Raw genomic sequence first — 25,103 nt, 5'->3', positions numbered from 1 at the left:
GTAGTTACTCGCACTGGCGTGTTTGTCTTCGATAGCCGCTTTTGTTCATTCACAAGTCTGTTCAGGCCCTTGAGTCATTTCCACTGGTCTTCCATTAAGGCTTTTGGGGTCTCTTCGTGGACCGTGTGTAGGTACTCCTCATTTCGTATCAGCAGCTGGTATGGCTGTCTGATAGGGTACCGTGCTGCCCAGGGTTGTCTGGTTATGGGTGCTTCAACCAGTATGGACCTTCTGATGTATACTGGGCAGAGTCCCAGAGCAGCTCTTTGTAGGTTCATTTGCTCTTCATACGTCACATACCTTGGCGAGTATGCTCCTGGTACCTCGAAATAAGGGGAAGGTGTGCAGGCCATGTCTGGGTGTCCCCTAATTCAATGTTTATATTTGACTTCCTTTTCTTGTTGCATTATTTTGCCCCTCTTCAAATCCTACATTAATGGTTCCTTTCCAGTCTCTTTCTCCTTCCTCTTCCAAATCCCATTTCGAATATATTTTTCAGTCAATAAAACTTTATTCAGACATGAATATCCATGAAATTACAACGATTAAAACACAGAAATCATAAATACCACATATAAAAAAACATTAAAACATGCCCCTTAACCACCCCCCTTAAAACCAAGCAAAAACCTAAACCTGCAGATCTCTGATCACTTTACGAATAATCTCTATTCCAAAAATCATGAATAAACAACATCCATTTCCTGTATAGACTTCTGGTGGATTTTCAGTGGCCTGCTTATAAAGGTCGACAAGACCCAGGCTGTCAGGGCAGTTTCCACCTTCAGCAGGAATATGAGCGCTGGGTGATACTGGAAAACTGTTTCCATCTAAAGACCGGAACCAACATCCACCTGCTTAGCCTCTCATAAGAGGGGCAAAACAATAGGAAGTGTGCCTGATCCGCCAACCCAGCCCCACATACGGGACATCCTGCATGAATATTCAATCCTGTTCTGTTTGCTATCACTTGCCCTAGGGTTAGGCAGTTAAAGCGTGCTCTTGTGATGTGGCAGCAATGCGATTTCTTGTGAGACCACCAAATAAATAGTACTTAATATCATTTGTGGTCAGTAGCATGAAGTGTCTATTAGAGGGTTTCACTATCTCTATGGTTTCCCTAACATCGTGAAGCCAGACAGCCACTCTCTTTTGATGTCTAAGGACATTACCCTGTTCAATAATCTTGGGTCCTCGAAGTGCCCCACCAAATTTACATTCTGATGCATTTGTTTAATAAAGGAAAGCCATTTAATGTTATTTGCACCATTCTGCCTTATGATATTCTTTATTAAATGCTGGGATAACGAGGCATTGGAGTTTGCCCAGAGCTTGAACCACAACGCGCTGGGTTGGCTTGCTGTCTCATCTGCAATGTAACTCAAGCCCAGCTTGTTGTGGACTGTCTGATTTTGGGCCAATAATGGTAGGGCCAACAATATTTTCAGGAAACTATTTTCTTCATATTAAATGGCCTTTTGATTCACGTGGCCCCAAATAGCAGCGCCATATTTTACTGTTCCCCTGGTCCTAGCCATATAGATAGTTCTTATTACCTTTAAAGGTTATTGTCTGTGCGGAAACATGAAGCAGAAAATACCCGAGTGATTGCCTCATACTACACAGTTGTTTTTTATAATGTGTATATTTTTCAGTATTACAAGGGGAGTTCAGTTACACTTTTGAAGAAACCACGTTTTTTAGACAATTCATCCGTTACAGTCATCGCCCAATAGATCTGCCCTGACCTAAATTTAAGTTTATTGTTCCGATTGGGTCTGGGAATTTAATCAGTACAGTTGTATGCCAAAAGCAAAAGAATAATTAGATTCTTTTAAAGTAACCTTTGTTTTAAGATCTGGGGAAACTATCTGGTTTCTTGTCCCGACTCTTCTGGTTCATTACGGATAGGAGATCGGCTCGGGGACTGGTCTTTGGAGTTTCCTTGGGCTAGCCTAACCTAGCCTTGCCTGAGGAAGCGGGACGGTGCACCAGCAAAATGTGTTCTCAGCCGTTCCCTACCCACCCTGTGAGTCCTTGTCATTTTCAAAAAGTTATATCCATGGGATTCTTTTTCTCTTTATTCTGGTGTCCTTTGAAAAAAAATGTAAGACTCCGAACACGAATGAACCAAACGAAAGTGAAAGTGTTGGGCTCCAATAGCTCCCAGTGCAGCTGATCGAGCGCCAGACAGCGTGCCGAGAGTTGGCAGCTTTTGTGACGTGGGAGCTGAGTTAGCGCTCTAGTTGTTAACTGTGCGCCGGTGAGTTCGTACGTGTCCAAAATTCTAGACCACGCAGTCTTCTTTAGGTGAAGCCGAAAAAGATGGCTGCCAATCGCACCGGCAAAAACTGTAATACCTGCCTGTGTTTATGATATCATGCGCCACGTGACGCGGCATATTGGAAGCTGCCGGGACTTCTTCTCCCGGCATGCTCCTGCCGTTCCGTGCCTTGCGTAAGTTCCTGTGTGGGTGACTGAGGAGTAGTGGCATAGGCGGCAGACTGCGGGGGCGGACAAAAAAAATGGACGTGAGCGGGCAAGAGACAGATTGGCGCAGCGCGGCCTTCAGACAGAAGCTGGTCAGCCAGATGTGAGTGCAAGGGGTGTGTCGGGCTTTGGGCTGGAGGATGTGGAACTCCAGCGGAGGGGACCAAAAACGGGGAGGGGGGCGTAGGGACCTCCCGCCAGCCGCAGCTCTCGTGGTGTCCTGGCACCCACGAGTTGTATGTTGCTTCTTTATGAGTGTCGCATGTTAGTTCTACCTGTCATCAGTGTCATCTTGTGTATATACTACTTTTCCCAATTGCCTATTCATAAGCAGAGCCTGTTGGACTGCTTCTTGTTTGATGGGTGCCATGCACAGTCTGCCCCTAATGCCTGGCCTAGCTGCTGTCACATGCACTCACTGCCAGGTGTTCAGTAGTATTCAATGAGCAGTTTAAAATCCACCGTTCGCTGCCTTTATAATTGATGTGTGGACATGTATTTTACTTAGTAATTCATCTGTCCTGTCACACAAGCCTCGCCTGTCCTCCACGTGCTGCCTCTCATATTTGTGCTTCCTTTAATGTTTCTTGTCCAGTATGCAACCTGCCGTATGTGCTGCTTGTCGAAAGTATGCTCTACCTGGTTATAATCTTCATCTCTGCTCCCGGTGCGTTGTCAGCCATGCGTGGACAGGGATATCTTAAAGATGTGTTCGGGGCACAGACACCTTTTGTCTCCCTACACAGAACCAGAGTAATTAAGTGATCCAAAAGCTATGGTCGTGCCCCCTCGCTCATTGCACTCACAACCCATAGCTGGGTATGCTGCCAAGCAGCAATGGAGATATGCATGAGTGCTTCCCTCCAGTGCATTCCCCTCTTCACACTTGCTGGAATCAAAATCATAAACAAGTGGCATTTCAAGGACTACACTCGCAGTCAACTGTGATGGTGTTGTATATAACACATTTTGAAAGTAGCAGTCATGAGGAGGAGGGTGTAGTCGGAGATGCAGGACACAGATCAGTGGTGGTATTAATAAGGTACACATAGCCTGGCAACCCCACAATGTAAGAGCAGTCCAGCAAGGAGACAATTTAGAAGCAATGAGAAAAGTACACATAGATTAAATAGTGGATATAAATTAGAAGCTACCATTAAGGTGCATGCGTGCACTGCAGAGTGTATATGTTTTTCAAGCATTATTGATATTAGTGAAGACACACATTACTTTGTGGAATTAAGTTTATGAAGGCAACTTTGTAAAAAAATCAAAATAAATAAATGATATAGGCCCTTTTCAATAGGCCACTATTGTACATGAAGCAACACTATAGCTAGCTAAGCCATGAGTGAGACTTTTATTTTTGATTGGCATACTATGAGAACTAAATCACTTGAAGGGCTAACAATTCTGAAATTTTAGAGAATGGCAATTTTGATGGGCTGGGAATCGCACTATTAAATGAGTTGCTGAGTATAGCACATGTTGGTTAAGCAGTGATTTGAGCCAATCAGCAATTTCTGCACATTATGCAGGGTGCAATTTCTGCACTTGATACATTTCTTCCCAGTTCTTGTGTATATCAAGGTGCTATTATGTTTGACATTAATGAACTAAAAGAATAGCCGTTTTGTACACAGACTTGAAAAGTATACAAATCTCATAAACCAACTTTATTATAAAAACAACACTTTATAGAAGCATGTTATGCAAAAGGAGATTCATTCTGGCTCCATGTTTTCCAACGTCAAGGCAAATAGACGAGTACCAGAATATTCATTGATGTAAGCTTAAAAGACTTAATCTGTGTTTTTCTATTGCATTTTAAAGCTTTAAATACACCCAACAGTCGACTTGTTGACTGTTATTTATGATGGGCGGAAGTACCTTTTTGAAATTGTTTAAAAAAGCAACCCATTTCTTGTGCCAAATAAGCACACCTGAAACTATTCTCGCTAAAGATCTGTGTTACTATGCAGCGAGATAAGATGATTTGTCCAGGATATACTGTATCATCATCTGGTAAAGCAAGGATATGAGCCTAAGCACTTTTTTTCCACCGCCTTGAAGTGGACTACCTAATCACCTCTCCCGAATAATACTCTTTATTGGTAGAACCAAGCTATAGACCTGCATTATACTGATGCCATGTTACTTTTTTTTTTTATAGCTTGTGCTGTTTGGTTCGGCTACTTACATTTTTGTATTTATGTGCAGTGCAGTACGGGTGACTAACAATTATGCTTTATCAACCCCAAACATAGAAAAGGCTGACTCTCTTTTGCTGGAATTTGGTACTGTGATCTGGCAAATGCACAACATTCTCCAAAATGATCTTATGAAAAACAGTGGCTCTCAAATCAATCAAAATGCATTTCAACTTTCAGGATTGTACGTGATCCATATATTCACCACAGAAGGGTGAGAATTCTAAAGGAGCTGTCATTTAGGGAACAGACGCACTTGGGTAGATTCTCAAAAATGTGTGCAAACGAACAAAGCACAGAGGATGTACTTTTTTTCATTTGTGCTCATTTCAGAAATGCCCAGTTCATTTTATTCTCAAAGGTGACCTGTGCGTTTCAGCCGTGGTTGCAAAGATGTGCTGCCATGCCCCCTTAATTTTAATTTATTACTGGCTCTCAGTACCCAGTGGTTAATGCTGCTGCCCGCCCACTTCAAAGGAAATGCATGAAAGATTCCGAAATGAATCTCATGCATTGGGCCTGCCCTGCACATAGTCCAAACAGACGGCAGGGGAAGGTCTTTCATCTTTCTCATGCAACTTTTGTGGATTCGGTGTTTGAAAATGGCCACAATAAGAGGCCCTTTGTGGATTTGGGGTGCACCTATATTTGTTGCAATTTGTGAGCTGTGCTAGTGAATATTCTCAATTGCGCTAAGAAAGGTTTGAGAATCGGCCTGGTGTGTGTACTATATTGAACACCGAAAGCTTTACAGGATTAATTGATAAGAGCAGAATGTACCTGTGAACAACATCCAGGCAGCAGGTGCTTTAGAAACGCACTATAAAACATCCTGGCATGTTTTGTAAAATAATTATTTCAATCGGGCAACGATGTGGGTTCTGATTGACCCCGTCACTGCGATGGCTGGCGCCCAGGGCCAAGCCCTTTTTGCATTCCCTTAAATACTTCTCTGTGTGGGGTTAGCCATTCGATGTTGAGGGGTATCATGTGACCTTATGGGGATTTGGCCGTAGTGGGACACTACTGCCTTCTATGGGCCCAGACAGGGCCAAGCCATAGTGAAATTAGCTGTTGTCAATGAGTCAGCAGTCTTGGGGGCGGGGGGGGTGGGAAGTTTGGGGGGGAATAATGGGAGTAGGTCCATGTGCTTCTTAATAAAGAAGCCGAAACTCGTTAAATAAACCAAAAACAATACCAAGTTCTATGTGAGGGAGAAAAAATAAACCAAGGGAAGGTTTGTGTCTGTTAGATGTCCAATTTCTTTATCTTTTGCTACGGGTATTACAAGTATTTGCACTTGCTGCATACATAACGTTTAGATGTTCAGGAGTACTTTCTTCCCAAGGTCCAAATTGGAGAAGGGGACTTTGATATATATTACATGGCCTGCGGTAGCGGCCTTGTAGTTAAGGATGGGGGGGGGGTGTGTGTGTGTGTGTGTGTCCTGATTTTCAGACTTGGAATAATCACATTTTACTTGTTAATTGGACATTGTTCCTTTTGTAACACTCAAAATGTAAATCCTGTCAACTCTAATGTTGAGGGACATGCTTTCTGTTGGAGACACTCTCCTGTCTCGTAATTTTGGGAAGACGAAATAAAACTTGCGTGTGTGTTCTTTTTTTTTTTCTTCTTCAAATAAGACTTGAAGTCTTAACAAGTGCAGCAAGTAAGCCATTAAACAAATCAACAGAAATCAGTGTATTATCAACCTTGGGTAGATGTACATGAAAGTTGGTCTGGAAAGATGCATGCAGCAAACTTAACCCTCTGGGATATTTTGTAGGGATTGCAATTAATTTCCTGCAGGCTACACGTGGGTTTTTGCAGAAGTCATATTAATCCAATAGCATCATGACTGGGTTGAGGAGAGATGCCTGAGGCGCCCGGGCTGTAATCCTATCTACCCAATTGTGAATAAAGAAAGACTGTGACTTGGCATCCAAGTTCATCTCTATAACTGTGGCGAAGTACCAGTCCAGGTTGCCGATGCACACAAGTAGCAGCAAGCGCTATCCTACTGCGGTTTAGTGACACGCAGGGTACAGGAATGGCAAACCTTGGTGGTGAGTAGCCGAGCTTGACTGGCCAGCATCCAGAGAGGGTCTGCCTGCCGTGATTCAGACCAGTTGGAAAGTCGGCGTAATCGGCTGTCTGTGATGACGAATCACCACAGTGGAATCTCTGCATACGGCGGTGATTTACAGCATCTACATGCACTGTTGTGAGCGGTGAAAGGTTGACAGCCTTTTGTGTCGGAGGATATAGATCAAATCAGCAATTATGCAAACGTAGACCTGTCGGCTCCCTCCAATGGTGGCTGGGTGCAATGCAAGTTTGTAGTGATTGTTTTGAATTCTTACCAGGTGAATTGACTTTTGGGGACACCACAGGCTAGTGGCTCATGGCGAATATGGGCCTGCATTGTTCTACCATCACGTGCTGAACCGACTGTTAAATGGAAAGACCGAGTGAAAGGGTTTCTTAAATATGTTTGGAGTTTATGGTACAGACTTTGCATTAACGGTAATGATGCTCCACTGTTTCCCTGTCGCGGACATGACGGTCATCCCATGTTTAAAAGGCTGCAAGAACTTGTACCTCAAGAGCAAGATTGTCTTAATAGTTTTGAAGTAAGTCTAACGAAGCTTGACGAGCATTTTACAAAGGAGTGCAAGACTCTGGCCAGATACTATTTTGCCACTCGTGTGCAGTAGAAGGGGTGGGGGGTCCACAGGAATCCCTAACTGCCTTAAGAGGTTTGGCCGTCAAATGTGAATTTAACCGTTGCTAGGAAGAACATTTGAGAAATGGCTACTCACGATTGAGTTGGACATTCATACAATTCGGTACGCATTGTGGATGGAGAAAGATCCAACTCTTGAGAAGGCAATTGAAATAGCAAAGGAATAGAACACAGAGAGCTGTATGACGGAATTGGAACCAGATATATTGAAGACTGAAAGTGAGACTAATGTGGCCACCAATCTGGCCACCAGGAATCTAAAAGTGAAGCATGCACCCACCGACGTATTCGGATAGAACAAGGGTCAAGAGACTGTACAGAAGTTTCCAGAGGACACTTGTGGTTATGTTCCCAGCAGATATTTTAGGGGTGGGAGCCCTGACCACATGGCTAATGACGAGGAATGCTTTCAAGTCATGTGCAGGGCATGCAGAAGGAAGAGGCACCTAGACGGGTGTTGCACACTAAACAGTGATGTGCTACATGTAGGAAGTGATAAAGGTATGTACACAGTTGGTGTGAAGTGCTAAACTGCGTCCCACCATAAGGATCACTGGCACAGACACAGTTGTTTGTGACCATGGGATCAGATTATTCTCTAATCCTTTTATGTGGAAGACCAAGTTCAATATATGTACCCTAAATTAAATTGTTGTGATTGCCAATGCACATGGGGAGATCCCAATTGAGATTTTAGGGCAGTTCACCGTAAAGTGTGAGTTCAAGGAGAGGTGCTCCTCCGGACCTGTGCATGTAATCGGGAAAACTGCTACCTAATATCATGGTGTTTGGAGCAAGACACGTTGGCAATAAAGCTAGATCTGGAGCACTTGGACCAAGTTCTATCAATTGTCAAGGCACAGAGTCAATGATGACACTTTAATTTGGGAACCCAACGTTTTCAAGAATGAGACTGGTTGTCTCGAACTTTGCACATTTTATCAAGTTAAAACCCAATGCTACACCTATAGTATCTAAAGCAAGAACAATCCCATTGGCTCTCCCAGTCACCTAAAACGTGCACAGTCATCCTCTTGCTCTGTACACTTGAGTGCACGCATTCATACCGTCAATCTTCACGGATCACGCTCCTTGGAGCTTCAGGACTGGGACACGGAATGGGCAGGAGCCGGTGCTCTATTTGTATGTTCCCAATTTTGAATAAAGCAGCAATCCGTACCTTTTGTGTCCATGTTAATCTCTATAATTAGCTGTTTGGATTGGAACCTCTGACCTTACTGTCAGGCACACAAACTTGCAGCAAGTGAAATAAAATGGCCCCTTAAATTGGAGCGAAGAATTCAAGTTGCAAGCTACTTGCCAGCCATCAAAAAGTCACTTGCCACCTCAATGCTATAATTTCTTAGTCACCAAGAGTTCAATATCGCTAGCCAGCAGCTGGTGGCGAATGCACATTTTGCTCCTTGCCTTAACCATTACACTCGTATTGGTTTCTGCAACTTACAAGTAACTATTTGGTATTTGATATGGTGCAAGCTACCACATTCCTGTAGGTTCACAGCACTGTAAAGAACAATTGTTACTATTGCCCAATTCATGGTAATTTACTGACCTATGAAGGATTTTGTCTGCCTTGCTTTGAGAATCAAACCTGTGAAGTGCAGGCTGGCCTGATGTAAGCGGCCAGTAGTGTAAGCTGTTAGCGCCCGCTTGGCATATTACTCACACATCACAACGGCGGTTCCAATACCACTGAGACTATTTCACTGGTATTGAACATATGACCTTTGGTTACAGACAGATCTCTGCAATAGGCACGTAACCTGCTGAGCTATCTTATTGTGACTGTTATCTGCTGGTTACATGTATCCCTGTAGCGTGTGCTCAACTTACTAAGCTATTAACAGTTTATCTAAGGCCTTTGTCGCAGAGACCCATATCCCTTTATTTTTTGATAGTACTGAGAGTAATATTTCTTTCCCCCTATGCTGTAAATGGGGGCCTGTGCTGACTCGCCTACCAAAAGAGGCATGTTATTTGTTTTATCTTCAGCACTCCTGCATATTTGGTTCACTAGGGAATCATTCTCCATTTAAACCATATCAGATAAAAAACACATTTGTGGTTGAAATGGAATATTCGGCAAATTCCGTATTTATACTAGCTGACAGATGTTGAGTGCATGATTTGCTTTATTAAGGCAAGGCTCTTATTTGTGTATTGTAATGTGCGTTTTCGTTTTCCCACTTGAGTGCAGGTGGAATGCCATTCCATTTTATCTTTGGAGCACAGGCTCTTTTTTTTGGGGATGGAGTGCCGTGTGTGGGAGCGAGCGATAGAGCGTGTGTGAGAGACTGACATTGGAGGGATGGAGAAGGAAGTGTCAGTAGACGGTGTGTGGAGTAAGAGGGAGGAGAGCAGGATGAGATAAGGGAGTGTGAAAGAGACACAGGAAGGATAATACCGAGTGGGGACAGACTGTCTGCAAGGCGCAAGCCCTTATATTGTACCATCTTTGGGAGGATCTTGGAGCAGGGATGACCTAGATTGTTCCCAGAAAGGTAGTTAAAATGGATACTGTGAAGTGTCCAAAATGAAAGCCGGACACACAAGTTGTCATGTTTTTGGTTAAAGACCTTTTTAATTAACTTAAACGTGCCTCTGACCCTGTTCTAAGAGTAGTTTCCCTACCTAAATTCTAAAGATCTGTCTTTGTCAAAAGGCGTCCTTGTGTCCAAACCTTCTATCCTGACCCTCACACTACAAACAAAATGAAAAAAGTGACAAGGGAAATGTCTTATTTACTTTAATTCATCGTAACGCGCCAAATCCCCCGCAGGCCTCAAACGGACAATCCAAGAAAGAGAGTGCAGGAATCCAGAAAAGAAAATGGAAGCTGAGGGGCCGTAAAGAGAAAGGTCTTCAGCTTCTTTTTGAAATCAACAAGTGAGATGGATAGCTTAAGGTGTAGAGGAATTGAGTTCCACATAACAGGGGCCACAACATTAAACCAGGATTTCCCAAATTTTGCAAGGCAAAATCTGGTCTGGCTAATCCCAGCCTGTTCAGTGACCTCAGGGGTTGTACCGGTACATAACGCTGAATGCGCTAATTTAGGGGGGACTCGGTGTTCAAACACTAGTACGTGTAAGGATCTTAAAAGAAATCCGGTGCTTGATGGACAACAAGTGCAGTTTTTGTCTGGTTTCATTAATGGTTATGCCGTATTGGAAGACCCAGCAGTGCTCTGACCCCACCATTTTGTGTAATCTGAAGGGTGGCCAGATTGGATTTAGCAGTGTCTGCTACGAGACTGTTAAAATCTAGCCTCAAAGCCGAGGCTAGAATGGACATATTGTTAACAGACAAAAAAGGACGCAAAAAGCCGAGCTGCTTATTAATCCAACCACTTGAGGCACTATTCTTAGACACATGAAGTATCATGGTAAGTTCTGCATCAATGGTAACATGGAGAGTTTTAACTCTCTGAACCATGGGAATAGATACGTTGGAGATCAATAATGCTGCATATTCATTAGAGATTTCTAAGCATATGGCTAGAGGCAGCGATGAGAATATCCTTTTATTTTTATCTGTGTTCAAGGCCATTTAATTCTGGGTCATTCAAGAATGAATGAGTGTAAATAGAATTAATAGCATCAGAGTCTACAGAATAAAAGTCAGACAGTTCAAGTATGACCTGGGTCTCATCAGCATAATTAGTATACAAGACACCCAGGTCATCCAGCAGCAAAAGGAGAGGAAGAATATAGATGTTGAAGTGTTGGTGACAGTGGGGAACCCTGAGGAACACCCCGTGTCAGAAGAGTGGGAGAGGAAGAGGCATCGTGAATAACAATGCAAGCATTACAAGGGCCCAATAAGGAGACCAACCATTGCGTCGTTAAGTCGGTATAGCCAACCAAGGATTGAAGCCTAGCTGCCAATAGCTTGTGGTCGACCAAATTGAAAGATCCATCAACATAAGGAGTGCTGGATGACCGCCAGGTTGGACTTTAAATCAACCATGGCTGTCTCAGTGCCGTGTCGGGCACGATACCCGGATTGGCGTGGCCCCAGCATGGAATTTTCCTAGCCACCCGATCCTAGTGCCCTCTTTAACCTAGTACTTGGAAAACGTGTTCTCAAACAAAATTAGAATAGCTCCAACGTAAATGTTATCCAAAATGGAAAAGATCTTCATTCCAGAGGATGATTACCTTCCCCTGGTTTCTTCACTGGTATCACAAATGTCTCTGGGTCTAACAGTTCTTTCTTGGCCCACAACAATCCTGTTGGATAAAAACTGTTCAACCCTGTAGGTTCTTCTTTAACACAAGTTCCTTCTTTGTTTTACAAATAGTGTTTCTGATTTACACTCCTTTATAGGTTTGCAGTTTGGCTGCTATACTGCCCTGCCAGGACTTCTCTTCTTGCACTTTCAACTGCTTTGGTGTATGTTTCTCAGGACTTCTCATATTACAGTTCCTTTTTACCTTCAAGTAGCATATACCTTTCTTGGCTTGGCATATCTACTTGTCTCACTGCTCTTTTGTGCTTTTCCCCACATTTGCATACATTCTTGTTTGGGTTTGGGTTGGCACTCTGCCCTTTCAAAATAATCTTATTTCACTTTGTTACGTCACAATGTTTCTCCATCTTGCACACACTCAGCTCTTGCCTCCAGCCTCTGCCTGCCTTGGATGTTGCATCTTCTCCTGAGCTCCATCTTATAGTTCGGTTACCATTTTTAAAGGTCTCATGCAGGTGCGTTCATCCAGCAACTAGCGCGCTCATCACGTTTGACAATTTTGCTGCTCTGTATCAATTCCTTCATCCTCCTTGTCTCAATACTTGGGTGAATGTGGAAGTCCACTGATATTAACTGAGGATTTAGGTAGTTGTGGGAATTAGTCTATTGATGATTTCTGATGCATGATTCTTGGAGGTTTTTCTCAATGATCCCACATGGAAGATCAGTTCTACATGAAGGAGAACTAGAAGTGCAAGGTGTGTTTGTTTTTTTTTTTTTTTTGGTTTTATTCCCTTTTACTCTTAAGGTTATGTTTGGAGTTTGGCCTAAAGGGTGCTGGCGGTATAGGGGAGGGGAAAGGTTTCTTTACTTTCCCTATAGAGGTGAACAGATGCATGGCAACAGGCCATTCGGTTATGGGAAAATAGGGGATACACCATCTTATCCAATGAAGCAATGACATCTCCCCAGTTGCTGTCTCCTCCCATGTGATCCTCCCATATATAGCTGCCCCCAGGGTCAGGATCAGGTAGTGGCTGCCGTCCCCACATGGGACAAGGTGACTGCTGGGTTAAGCATTATGACTCAATTGACTCAATTGTATTCATCACAATACAGCTTTCTGCCTTTAGAAATCAATTTCCTCATATTCAGACTGCATAATCGACTTATCTCAGAAGAATCAAAATCATTGATCTATCTCACATTTTCTGTAAATTATTGAGGTAATCTTTGATGCGTTCTATAATTGTGGGATTCCAAACTGACCCTTATACAGAGGTCACCCACAGCCCAGATCTCCCCCACCCCTATCCAGCTGCAGAGGGGCAAAAATAACTGGTGCCCACTGTGGGACTCCGCTCCATTCCTGAGGATTCTACAACTTCGTGGCATAAGTACCTTCGCGGCAAAAGGTACAGCAAGCTTAGTGCAGTACCTAGAGGAGTCCACAAAGAGCTTGGTGCAGCACATGCCACCAGAAGAAGTTGAGTAACTGATGATGTCAGCAGGGTAATGCAGCAACCTGGATGAGTCGGAATTCATGTGTGCCCCAGTGAGCCCTCCATCCATGGGGAGGACTCTGGAATGCACCAGAGAATGTGAAAGAGGAGGGATCAGCCCTGGACCACTGGGAGAGCCTGCCGGGGGTGAATGTAAAGTGCCCAAGTGGGTGAAAGGAGGGTGTTTGAGTAGAACGCGTGTGCAGTAGCAGTGGGGTGCAGGAGGGCGTAGACGTGTTGTCGAGAGAGAGTCGTAACATCAAAGGGTGGAGGTGAGGTTTAGAAGGAGCGAAAGGCATTGGAGGTACAGAAGATACCCTTTTTTTTAGATTGATACTCACCGGATAGTGTATGGACTGTCCAGGAAGTCTCTGAGGCAGGTTAGACAAATGAGGCATTCTGCCTTTAGGTCTTCACCTCTACTATAAGTTGGAACGTAGTCAGTAGAGGTCATATACCAATCTAGAAAGTAGGGTGTTGAGTCTACATATATATGTGTTAATTAGGTAGACATGTATTGAACAATTATTAACAAGGTAATTAACAAGGTAATATAGTTCTGAGTGTGGATCCAGACCAATCACAATGTTCTGTTCATGTTTTCTATTCAGTGTTCTATTTAAGTCATGTGTATTCTTATGTTATTATTTGGGGAGTTCTCTATGGAGTTCTGAAGATCTTCAGTTGGGTTCTGCCTTTAGAGGTGGTGCCTGCTGTCGCTTGAACTAGGCTTGAATAAACAAGTCTTTAACTATTACATTGCCTCTACATCAATTTATTTCAATATAGGGACACCTGGGTTGGGGGGGGGGTGCTGCTTTCTAGGTGAAGGCAGAGGAGTGGGAGGGGAGAAGAAGGGGGATCGAGAGCCCGCCCTATGGCCCTGTAAAATAAAATGAAAACCATTGAATCGTCTGAGACTGGGAGTATTTCTTAAGCCATCTTTGACACAAAGCACTTGTGATTACATTCAGTGCCCATGGCAGTTTGAATGCTCGAGTGTGGCTTCTGCGGGGCGGGTGGGGGGGAGGGGAACGAAATTCAAGTTGTAAGCTACTAGCCAGCCATAAAAAGTCATTAGCGATCTCCATTCTATACATAGCCACAGCACACTCCTCGTGCCAAATATCACTACCCAATGGTTAGTGGCAAGTGCAAACTCTGCAACCTGGCTCATCTGTGTGGTGCACAGTTTCAAGTTGCTAGATATTAGCGTGGCCTTAAAATTGCTCAACACCATTGGTGAACCAATGCTATGTGGTACTTGCCGCTCACCCAATTAACATTTGGTGCTAATCAAAGGAACGAGCTCCAGAAAATATCATCTTTTAATGCTGCTTGTAGAACAAAGATTTAGAGCGTTTTGGTAAAAGGTGTTTTGTCACAACAGTAGCTATTCACCCCGTGCAATTGATCAAAACTTGTACATTTGAGGTATAATAATACCTTGAGGACTAGGACTAATGTTTGAAAATGCAGACCTTTCTAACAATGTTGAGCGGCAAAACTGTTTAGACAAAGAGGCTATTATATATTGTCATATTGATAATAAAGTTTAACATTTGGTGCGTATTATAAACGTGAATGTTACAGTGTGAGCACCAATTGGAGGTGGGATGTAGTTTCAGTGATGACGTAGCTGAGGAATATACCGAATCCTCTTTGTTTGGGCATGATACAAAATTCAACACTTAGACCCGTACAAGGATCGTGAAAATGGCTAAACTGCAAATTGAATCCGAAGATCTGTTAAACCATGCTGATTGTTGAAAGGAGAAAGACAAGCAGGGAAGCAGTGTACGAATGGCAAAGGGAACATGCCCTTGTGAAGGTATATTCTTTCTTTTCCTACAATTGTTTTATATCTCACCTTTGTAAGGAAAGCCAGTATTTTATGGCAAAGCTGCAGGCCCCACGTGATGCGTACCAATTTGTTTGAAATAGGTCCTTGACAGTCGATTTGGGTAGATCAATCTAGAGATCGGAGGATATCCTCTAATCAACGTAAAAGCTCTGGAGGCCATAGTTCCCCATGGTACAGTGAGCTCCAGCAGTCGAGATGGCCATACCTGGTCGAGACATAACTCGATTCAGCTAGAAAAGGTGGCAGAAGAAATGTGAGGGGGGAGTCATGAGATTGGAGGATAGCTGTTTGACTCTCGGGTACCTTCAGATATTGTGCAGCCCACAATTTTGCATTATTGTGGGGAGACAGAATCTTAAAACAATAGTCCTTGAATCACATGTAATTCTTTCAGAAATGTAGAACAGTCACCCACTGGCGTATAAGACCTATTGTAAACCTCTAAAGCACAAGCATCAAAAACTGCTAAACAAAACGAGGCATAGGAGCATTGCAAGTTTAGCAGAAAGGGCTTTTACTGACTGAGAGAAATTGTCGTCCAAAGCGAGAAGAAAATAAACGGCTCAGCAGAATACCAAATATGCCATATGTTTCAATACTTTCTTCTTGTCAGAACGGGTGATCACATAAAGGCCTACGGCTACTGTGGGGATTTTAACAAAGTAAAAGGATTACTTTCGGAGGGTTTCGAGCATAATGTATAGAAAAGGGATACAACTTATTGTATACAAGTTCTCCTGTCTGGCAGTTCTATGGGTCTCCCTCTGTTTCTCGAAGACCCATGTGCCAGGGTTATAGCACACCCGAAAGCATTGAGGTTGTAGTGTCCAGTTCCCTTCTTGATACTCTAGACACTGCCTTTGGGGTCTAGTGACAAATTCACTTGCAGGTTCATGGTACCTTGACCACTTTGACCAAGTTCCAGGGCGAAACCGCCCATCATGTTTTTCTAGTTAAATTTGCATCTTTTGTTCAGCTCACTCTCTACAGTTCTAGGGCTCTCTGTCTCCGTAGCCCTATCAGATCCATTGTGTATCGCTGGATTTCTGTACGCTTTCCCTTTTTGATTACCTCTTCTATTGTCCATTGCAGGCTGCTGTGCAATGGTCTACTCTTCTCTTGCGGATCACTCTGCTCCGTCAGCCGGGGTAACCTACAAAGGTCATCTTCCACATCCAGGGAGTTCTCCTTTGTGGGTTTTCTCCAGGTCTCCTCCTGCGTCTTGCTGGCCCTGCCAGTTCTGAGAAACTGACACTTTTGTTCAGTTTCGTTTCTTTTTTGTTAATGTGTCTTGTCATTACATTCTCCTAGCATTCTTGTCAAGTGTTACTTCCTCCTGGACCTTCTTTTAGTCCTTCTTTTTCATCTGTATCCTTAACCAGCTTTGACTGAATACTTACTTGTATACTTAATCTAAGTCAAAGTTCAGTACACCCCTAGTCGTGCCTCTCATTTTATTTATTTATAAAGCACGAAACGAAAGCCCTGAGGCATGAGGGCGTTGAGACAAGACGCAACAAAAAACAGAAGAGGGCAGCAGAAAGAATATGGAATCAAGGGGAACTAAAAGAATAGCAGTTTTCAGCCTGCGTTTAAAGATTGCGAGCGATGGGCATGCTCTCTGATCCAGAGGAAGAGCATTCTAGATCCGAGGAGCTGCATGAGGAAAATATCTCTGGGCCACAAAGGACAGGCAGGGTCCTGGGTTTGTCCTGAAGGCAGCTATTGTTAGATCTTAAAGCCCTTACGGCTGTTAGCAATGTAAGACAGTTCATCAGGTACCTGGGCGCTCTACCATGCAAACATCTAAGCGTAATAAATTGTACATGAAAAGTAATCCTGTGCCGCCAGGGAGGGAATGTAATGCTAGCCTAGCTGCGAAAACGTGGTCTGTTCTACGTAAACCCACACAGCGTTGTTTTGTATGACCTGTAAGCAGGTGAGTTCCTATTTAGAGAAGCCAAGCAGGAGGCTGGAGCAATAATCTAATGATTCTCCTATATTTGTCTCGGGAGGATAGCTTGGGGGCAACATGCTCGCCTTGGAAACAAGATGAGACAGAGCAACACACAGTTCAATCCTCTGGTATGTGCTTAGAAACCTCTGGGTATTAAGCGCGTTATAAATAACCTACCCACAGCCAAATGGCCTTTATAGGCCCCTGCCCCCTTACTTATCTTGTGGCACACAGCGAAGTGCGCGCTGCCAAAGAGTCCCTGCAGCACCAGTTCCCTTCACTTCCGCGGATGGCAACCGGCGCTGCATGGTCCTTTTTTGTGGGGGGGGGGGGGGTTCCCGAAAAATGTTGATACCCCCACACTTCCCTTGTTCGCTATAATGGAAACCGAATGGCATTTTTGGCTGTACCTAATTTTGGTACAGACTAAATCTGATCATTTCAACCATTTAAAAAAAAAAAAAAATGATTTTTGTTTGATATTTTTGTGCAATACCCTCAGTGATATGTTGGTGGAAGCCTAAGTCAAGTAGCATTGTTTTAACCATTTTGGGCGAGGCATCTAGATTATTCATGTATCCAAGATTGAAGTCCCCCCCCCCCCTTATCCCCCAGTATAAGCATTCTTGCGCTGGGTTTTTTGTTTTGTTTTTTTAAACTTTATTTAGTACAGTGACGGATGTGTATCCACAAAACACAAATTTAAGCGAGAGAGTTACAATGCCTTGCAACAGCATAAATTCTCAGTACAAGTTTCGGAGAAGCAGTATCATAACCGTGATTATATATCACAAGTATTACTATTCAACATTCATTTTCTGTAGGAAGTTACGAAATGGGCCCCATATGTCCTTGGGTCTACAGACAGGTGAAGTCCACGAGCTATAGCATTTTTCCATATCGTTAGCATAGGTCAGTTCCCTGAGCCATTCGTTGACACTGGGGGCTTCACTGGATTTCCAATACAGCATTTTGTTTGCAATTTAGCAACCCAAATTGGAAATCCGCGGGGAACTCCATTACATATGTAGAGGGTTTGCGGCTGCTGTGCTTCATCTTGCGTATTCATTGTTTGCCGCTGGCACAATCGAGAGATATGTGCTGGTGTGTAGTGCAATTGAGTATCTTGAATTGTATTAGCCTAAAGTGGATATTTAGGGAGATTGCTTTTGTCAAGCGGCACCAGCGCAACCATCGCTCATTGTGTATTGTTATACCTAGATCGCTTTCCCATTTCCCCTTGGCTCTGTTGTTGGTTGTTTGATTGGCCTGGCATATCTTATACAGTCTGGACACGAGCCTTCTAGGGTCTTCGCTAGTCACTAACATTTTGACTGGTGTGCAGGTGATCGGTTCTTGAGGAAACGAGGGCAATCAGCGCCGGAATGCTATCTGCATTCTACAATATTGAAGTGATCTAATTTTGCTTATTTCCCAGTTTGGCCTTGAAACCTTCGAATGTGACCAATGTCCCATGGGGGAAGAGGTCCCGCAGCAACCGCTCCTCTCCAGTGTCCCACAAGCTTTGGATATCTTTGTCGTAAGGCAGGGCGGGGGCGTGGCAGAGATTCCCGGGCATCTCCATAAAGGAACCGACCCGCCGTATGGTGTCACCACCCCTAGTGTCTTAAAAAGTCTCGACTAAGCATTTACTGTTGTGCGGACCAGGTCAAATGAACATGAGTCTAGGTGTTGATCAGCAACGATGATTGATTTTAGGTTTGTGGGCAAAGCACTATCTTTCAAGGTCCAAATGTAATGGGGTATCATGCGAGGTGTACAAGTATCCTGCATAATGTGCCTTTTAGTAGAGCTCAAAGTCAGGCGCCATCAGGCCTCCCTGTTCAAATGGTTTGGTCAATCCCTCCCATTTCATTCATGGGGTTCCCGTTCCCCATGTTTGTTTAATTACTAGGAAGCGCAGTTTGTCAAAGAAAGCATAACCCAGCCATATCGGTATGTTGCAAAAGTAAAAAAACAGCAATTTGGGAACTACCATCTTTAAGTATTGAGATTCTGCCGTATAATGATATAGCCCATAGTTGCAGCTTGACGGCCGGAGTGTCTAAATAGATCTTGTAGTTATCTGCAAGTAGAGAGCGGTGTGATCGAGAGATCAGTATGCCCAGTTTATGCTGGACCCATCTGAATCCCATTAAATCTGTCGGGATATGTGTCATCAGTCAATGGGAACAGTTCGATTTATCCACATTAATTCGGTATCCAGGATGTGTTGTGAGTTTTCAGATCTTCTTCAGCAGCAGAGCCATTTTTATTTCCGGGTGGTGGATATATAACAGTGTCCCGTCAGCATAAAGGGATATAATTTGTGGTGGGCCTGCAATATGAAGACCCCTGTGACTGTCTGTCGTATTATATGGGCCAGGGGTACAATGGTCAGTCCTGTCTCGTGCCATGACTCATTTGAAAGGCGGGAGAGAGTGCACACTCTAGCTGTTGGGTTAGCATAAAGCAGACTTGTGTATTTAATGAAGTGGCTCCCCAATTGCATCCGTCGGAGCACCATGAAAATAAACCGCCAAGAGACAGTCGAAGGCCGCCTCTGCATCAAGCGAGACAGCCACCGCCTTGGCCCTTGTATCTATTTGGGCTATATGCAGAAGAATCTACGCAGATTAAACTTCAGTCGAACGTCCCGGGATGAATCCAGATTGGTCTGGGTGAACCAATGTTGACATGAAGGGGAGGAGATTGGCGGATAGAATTTTGGCAACATTTTTGTCCGTGTTGATTAAAGATAATGGCCTGTATGAGGCAATTTCCGAAGCTGGATTGTTTGGCTTCAGCAGTACAGTAATTACAGCTTCGGAGAGTGTAGGTGATAATTTACTGTCTGTAGGGACTTTTCCCAGACCTTTAGGAGTTTGGTGCCAGAATCTGTCGGAGTTCTTTATATAGTTCGATTCCCATACTATCCTATCGTGCCGGTTGCCTTCCCCCAACTGGAGGGCCATTAGAGCCTCGGCAACTTAATCTAGTGTGAGTGGATGGTTAAGTATTAGATGTGTTTCATATGGAAGTGGGATGTTGTCCGATTAACTAGTCCACCCTGCATCAGTGAACGTATCGCAATTGGCGTATAGGGTATTATAGTATTGGTGAAACTCGTTCATGTGCGGATAATGTTACCAGACTGGCCCAAGATCCCGGTGATGTGTGTTGTGTCCCTTTCTCAGATCGGATAGCGTTCGGCCCGGCCTATCTGCTTCTCCGTATCGCCTTGCCTTGAGGGGCTGAGTCCTTAGTCTGACTTCTGTCCGCTAGTTCTGAAAGTTTTCTTATGCAAGTTACCCTTAAAATACACATAGAAAAGTGTAAAGTATAACAAGAAGGCAATTCATTACATATAAAAGCATAAACATAAGAATTTGCACATTTTATATAAAGCCATGTGCTATTTGGTTCTGTGAGAGAACAGAACTAGATGTGATACATTCATACGGAAAAGGTAACTTTTACAAGGCATTACATAATCGAAAACAAATAACTCTTTCGAGAAGAATGGAGGACTGGGATTCGTAGTTTGTACTCGGTAGTCTTCTCGTGTCAATGCAACACGTTTCGGTCATTAATGCCCTTCGTCAGGTATGAGATATTGGTGGGTTTCTGTAATAAATGCAAATGATACTGTGTCAAGCATACGTTTTTTTTCAGACTAAATTAGCCAACCTTATAGGCTGTGGTCACTGACCTGTGTGTTCACGGTGTGTCCCTCCCTGAAGAGTTTGTTTTCAGTACAAAGTCTGGATAAGTCTCTTATGACTTCTCACCATAGCTGGTGGACACTAAAAGTAAAATAGATATGCATTTGTGGGAGTGGTAATATGGATGTATGGCCAAGCATGGGACCAGTCGCTACAGATTAGCGCTGAGTCCCAGGTCATGGCCTTAAGAGTCAGCAAAGTTATATTGGTACTGCTTGTACAGGTATGTTTACTCAGCTAGCAAGGTGAGAGGGATCCTAGAATCCAGTGGGTTCAGTTGTTACCGAATGGTTTCACGTGCTTGCGTGTCCTGTGGGACAAGAGCAGCAATTTGTGCAATAAGTATTATGCGTGCCGTGAGTCTGTTGTGGGCAATACATCTGTGGGGGGGGGAGGAGAAGTAGGTGAAGGGTATAAGGTCTTACTTGATAAGGGCTGTCCAAGTCTGACGGTGCTTGCTGAAGCAATCCTGTACGGTCTTCCATATGCGGGGGAAGGATTCGGTTGTCACGGCAACCGGCGCGCATGGGTCATTTCAGCTGTCTGACTCGGCGTTGCTGGGAGAACAGAGCGCCACGTTGAAGTAAGGTTGACAGAATGGCAGCAATGTTGAGAAGTCATAAGCGACTTATCCAGACATTGTACTGAAAACAAAGTTCAGTGAGGGACACGGGTTATTGACCATAGCCTATTGGTCATTAAGGTTGGCTAATTTATTCCGAAAGAACAGTATCCTTGACACAGGATCATTTGCATTTATTACAGAAACCCACCAATATCTCATACATGATGGGGCATGAATGTCCGAAATGCGTTGTATTGACATGAGAAGACGTGCTGAGTAGAAACTACCTAAGTCCTCAATGCTTCTCGAGATATTTGTTTTGGATTATGATGTTATGCCTTGTAAAAGTTAACTTTGCCGTATGAATGTATCACATCTAGTTCTGTTCTCTCACAGAATCAAATAGCACATGACACTATATAAAATGTGCAAATTCGTATGTTTATGGTTTTCTATGCAATGAATTGCCTTCTCATGTTATACTTTACACTTTTCAATACATGTATTTTTTCATCATTAAAAGATTTTACTTTGCCAAACATTCTTGATTACAACATTGACATTCTGAAGGCATTGTTAGCCTAAAGTGTGCCCAGGCTTTGTCCCCCACCCCCCTCCCCCCAGATTCTTGAGGGACCTCTTGTTACTTTGTCTTACATGTTTGATCTTGTATCCAATATCCAGTCTGGAGCACCTAAACCGTGAAGAAATCTCCCTAAATTTACAGTGGAATTTTTATTTCCTAAAATATTGGTGTGCACTTAATCTTTTGTGTACCCTTAATGAGACCCAGAAGCTCCTTATTAATTCATTTTCGAGCTGTCTCAGTTTTGTCTCTACCCTGCTCCTTCTCATCTCCCTTAGACTTCGGGTGGAGACTGAGATCACCTCGCCCCTTAGCCATAACTTGAATGTTTCCCAAAAAGTAGAATAATGGGGAACAGACTCCTTGTTCCTCTGGAAGAAGTCTGTGACGCTGTCCCGCAATGTCGCAATAAATAGTGAATCTAGTAGGCATGAAGGAGGCATTCTCCAAGGCGGGTGGGGGGGGGGCATATTGGAGGGCAACCGGTGAGTGGTTGGAAATAGCTCTAGAATATATCTTGCAGTCCTGAACCAGTGCCACTGGGACCAACCGGTAATCAATCCTGCACTGTGCATCATGCACCGATGAATAATGGGTATATTCCCGGGAGCTAGGATTGCGGTCCCTCCATGCATCCACCAATTCCGTTTGTTGCATAATTTGCCATACCATGCGGCCTGCATTGTCTCTCGAGTGGACTACTGCACAGTTCAGGATTGTGTTGAAGTCCCCTCCCCACATAGTCGGAGAGTGGGGACCCCCGGTTAGAATTTCTGCTACTTGCCCATAGAATTCGGGGGCCTTTTAAGTTGGGTCCGTATGTATTGACTAGTGTTATATCTATACCTGCTAGCTTTCCCCATAGAATGACATACCTTTCCTGGGGGTCAATGCAGTGCTTGTTTTTTTTTTTTTTTGGAAGGGAAGTGTACGGTGTATCAAGAGTCCTCAATCCCCTGGCCTCAGATGAGTAGTCAGTGTAACCCCGCTAAAAATAAGGCTCTCCCATAATGTGGAAACGTTGATGCGTTTCGATGCAAAACTCGCCACTTGATCACAACCTAAACCCTTGTTGCGCAAGTGGTTTTTTGTAATGTTTGAAAAAGAAAGCGAGCAGCTGATGATTGGACGTGAGAGAGTAGACATAAAAGGGGAACTTGCATTGGAGTACACTGCATTATTTGCTGTTGAATCCCCTCCCGCCATCTTGGAACATTTTCTCCGACATTTACATCCTACCAATGTGCTTCAGTAATAGAACAGAAATTTTGTGTAGACCCTGCCTTTTTACACATCATACTGACATATAATTAACGGATGTAATATGCCACATATCATGTTGATTTGTGAAGCTCCATCGAATCTTTTGTCATTTCCATCTGTGCCGTGTTGGTAGGCGTTGTGTTGGGCTATTTAACTGAGCCCAAAGGAGACAAATCATTGCAGTGCATTAAATGTTTTTGGCAAAATGATTCCAGTCCACTCCGGGTATTTGGGGTCAATTGCACAATTCACCCATTCTTTCATCATGGTGTTCGCATTCGTAAGACTTCACATTTAATTAGTGCGGGGCTTATATTTGAAAACCCAATTTGTCTAAATACAATGTGATCCAAATTCAATCTGAGTGAATGCCACAGTCCCTTTTTTTTTTTTTTTTTTTTTTTTGCTCCGCCCAGTGCGTTGGAGAGTTTAAGGGTGTCTCTTAACGTGATGCCTAATCTGGTGCTAGTTGTATTTTAAACCCGTTCATCATATTGCACATTCCATTATAAAATGTGTGTGTGTGTGTGTATATAATATAATATTTCTCGCTCAAAAGGATAGTGACTTCTTTATTTTCGGTGTGTACTAGGGAAACGGTCTACACTTTTTTCTTTAAATGAACATATAAAAAGAGCTACAAACCTTATCAACTTCAATAACCTTTGGTGTAAATGTAAGTCATTGACCCCCAACTCAACGGACATCCACCCCTCCACCCTCATCACCCTCAATTTGATGATGTATCCCAAAATAAACTGGGAATTTCTAGGGGTGTGCTGTGAACACAGGCTGCTTTCCTGCATCTGGTCGCAGTGTCTACAGCCAGTCCCTGCATTAAAAATATTGAATATATATATGCACATTCATGAGTCGGGAGAAGTCATTTTCCATGTTATCCAATCCATTGTTGCGCCGGCTATGGTTACGATTGCAGTCTCGCCGCAGGAGGGGAAGAGAAATTGCTGCCTCTGTATATGCCATTGCCTCAGTTGGATTCTCGAAGAAATGTGCGCAGCCCCCATGTTGGATCCGTTGCTTGGCAGGAAACATGAATGCATATGGAACCTGTCTGATTCGCAGTAGTTTCTTCACAGGGTCCTATGATTTCCGCAGGGCTTGTATATTAGCAGAGCAGTCCGGGTAAATATGGATTACTGATGCCTCGTGACGAAGTGTGCCTTTCTCCCGTGCCAATCCCATAATTAGATCTGTCTTGGTAATTGAGCAGTCCTGCCAAAGTAGTGCGTGGAGGAGCACCAGGGTTAGGGATAGGAGCCAGGACGTGGTGCACGCACTCAACCAAGAATTGCCAGGAGAACTTTGTGCGATCGAATAAAGTTTTTAGTAGATCTTCGACTGTTTCCATGGGACCCTTGCAGGCTGCTTTGGGTATCCCAATTATGCGAATATTGTTGTGTCGCGAGCGCGACTCCAGGCCCTCGCACTTGTTAAAGATTTGGCTGACCTCCTGCTTCAATTGCGAAATGTCACGGTCATGCTTGTCACCCTGTCTTCTGTGTCGCCAATCCTTGTTTCTGCCTCATTTATATGGGTGCTTTCTTTCTCCAGTTTGGATTTAAGGGAGCCTATGGTGGATACAATGTCATCAAACTTGATATTCACTGCCCTGAAGCCGCGCTGCATGGCCACCAATAAATGGTCCTCACGGGCATCCCCAGAAGTTGAAGCAGGTTCGCTGTTAGTCGTTGGATCTGTTGCCTCCATGGACTTGGCGGGGGTGTTTGTGAATTAGTACACCTGTCTGCCAGGATCAATAGGTGGCTGGGGGTGGGTGGGTGGGTGGACAGGGGAGGTCAGGATAGGAAAGGTGATGTTGCAGAAGGTCAGCGACAGAGTTGCCCACCCTGTCTCCCCCAGAAACCTGGCCCTCGGAGCACACTGGGGGCCAGGTGCGATGGGACTGCACCTTGTTTATTCGAGATAAAAAAGATAATTGCTGAGTCTGGTGAGGCGTA

General features: G+C 43.9%; 1 protein-coding gene across 2 annotated transcripts in view; it reads left to right on the top strand.

The window, feature by feature from the left end:
- The first annotated feature begins 2,318 nt into the window (after positions 1–2,318).
- The window catches only part of MED15 (mediator complex subunit 15), a 672,261-nt gene continuing 649,476 nt past the window's right edge, over positions 2,319–25,103 (top strand). The window contains exon 1 of one of the 2 annotated variants that reach the window (XM_069619881.1): positions 2,319–2,593. In XM_069619881.1, coding sequence (XP_069475982.1) covers positions 2,526–2,593 — 68 coding nt within the window. In that variant the 5' untranslated portion in view covers positions 2,319–2,525. The remainder of the gene's footprint in view (positions 2,594–25,103) is intronic. The other variant, XM_069619882.1, reaches the window with a different exon arrangement.

The sequence above is a fragment of the Ambystoma mexicanum genome, chromosome 10 (genome assembly GCF_040938575.1).
Source record: "Ambystoma mexicanum isolate Mex_15411 chromosome 10, UKY_AmexF1_1, whole genome shotgun sequence".
Classification (NCBI taxonomy): Eukaryota; Metazoa; Chordata; class Amphibia; order Caudata; family Ambystomatidae; genus Ambystoma; species Ambystoma mexicanum.
This window is presented reverse-complemented; position numbering and strand designations above follow the sequence as displayed.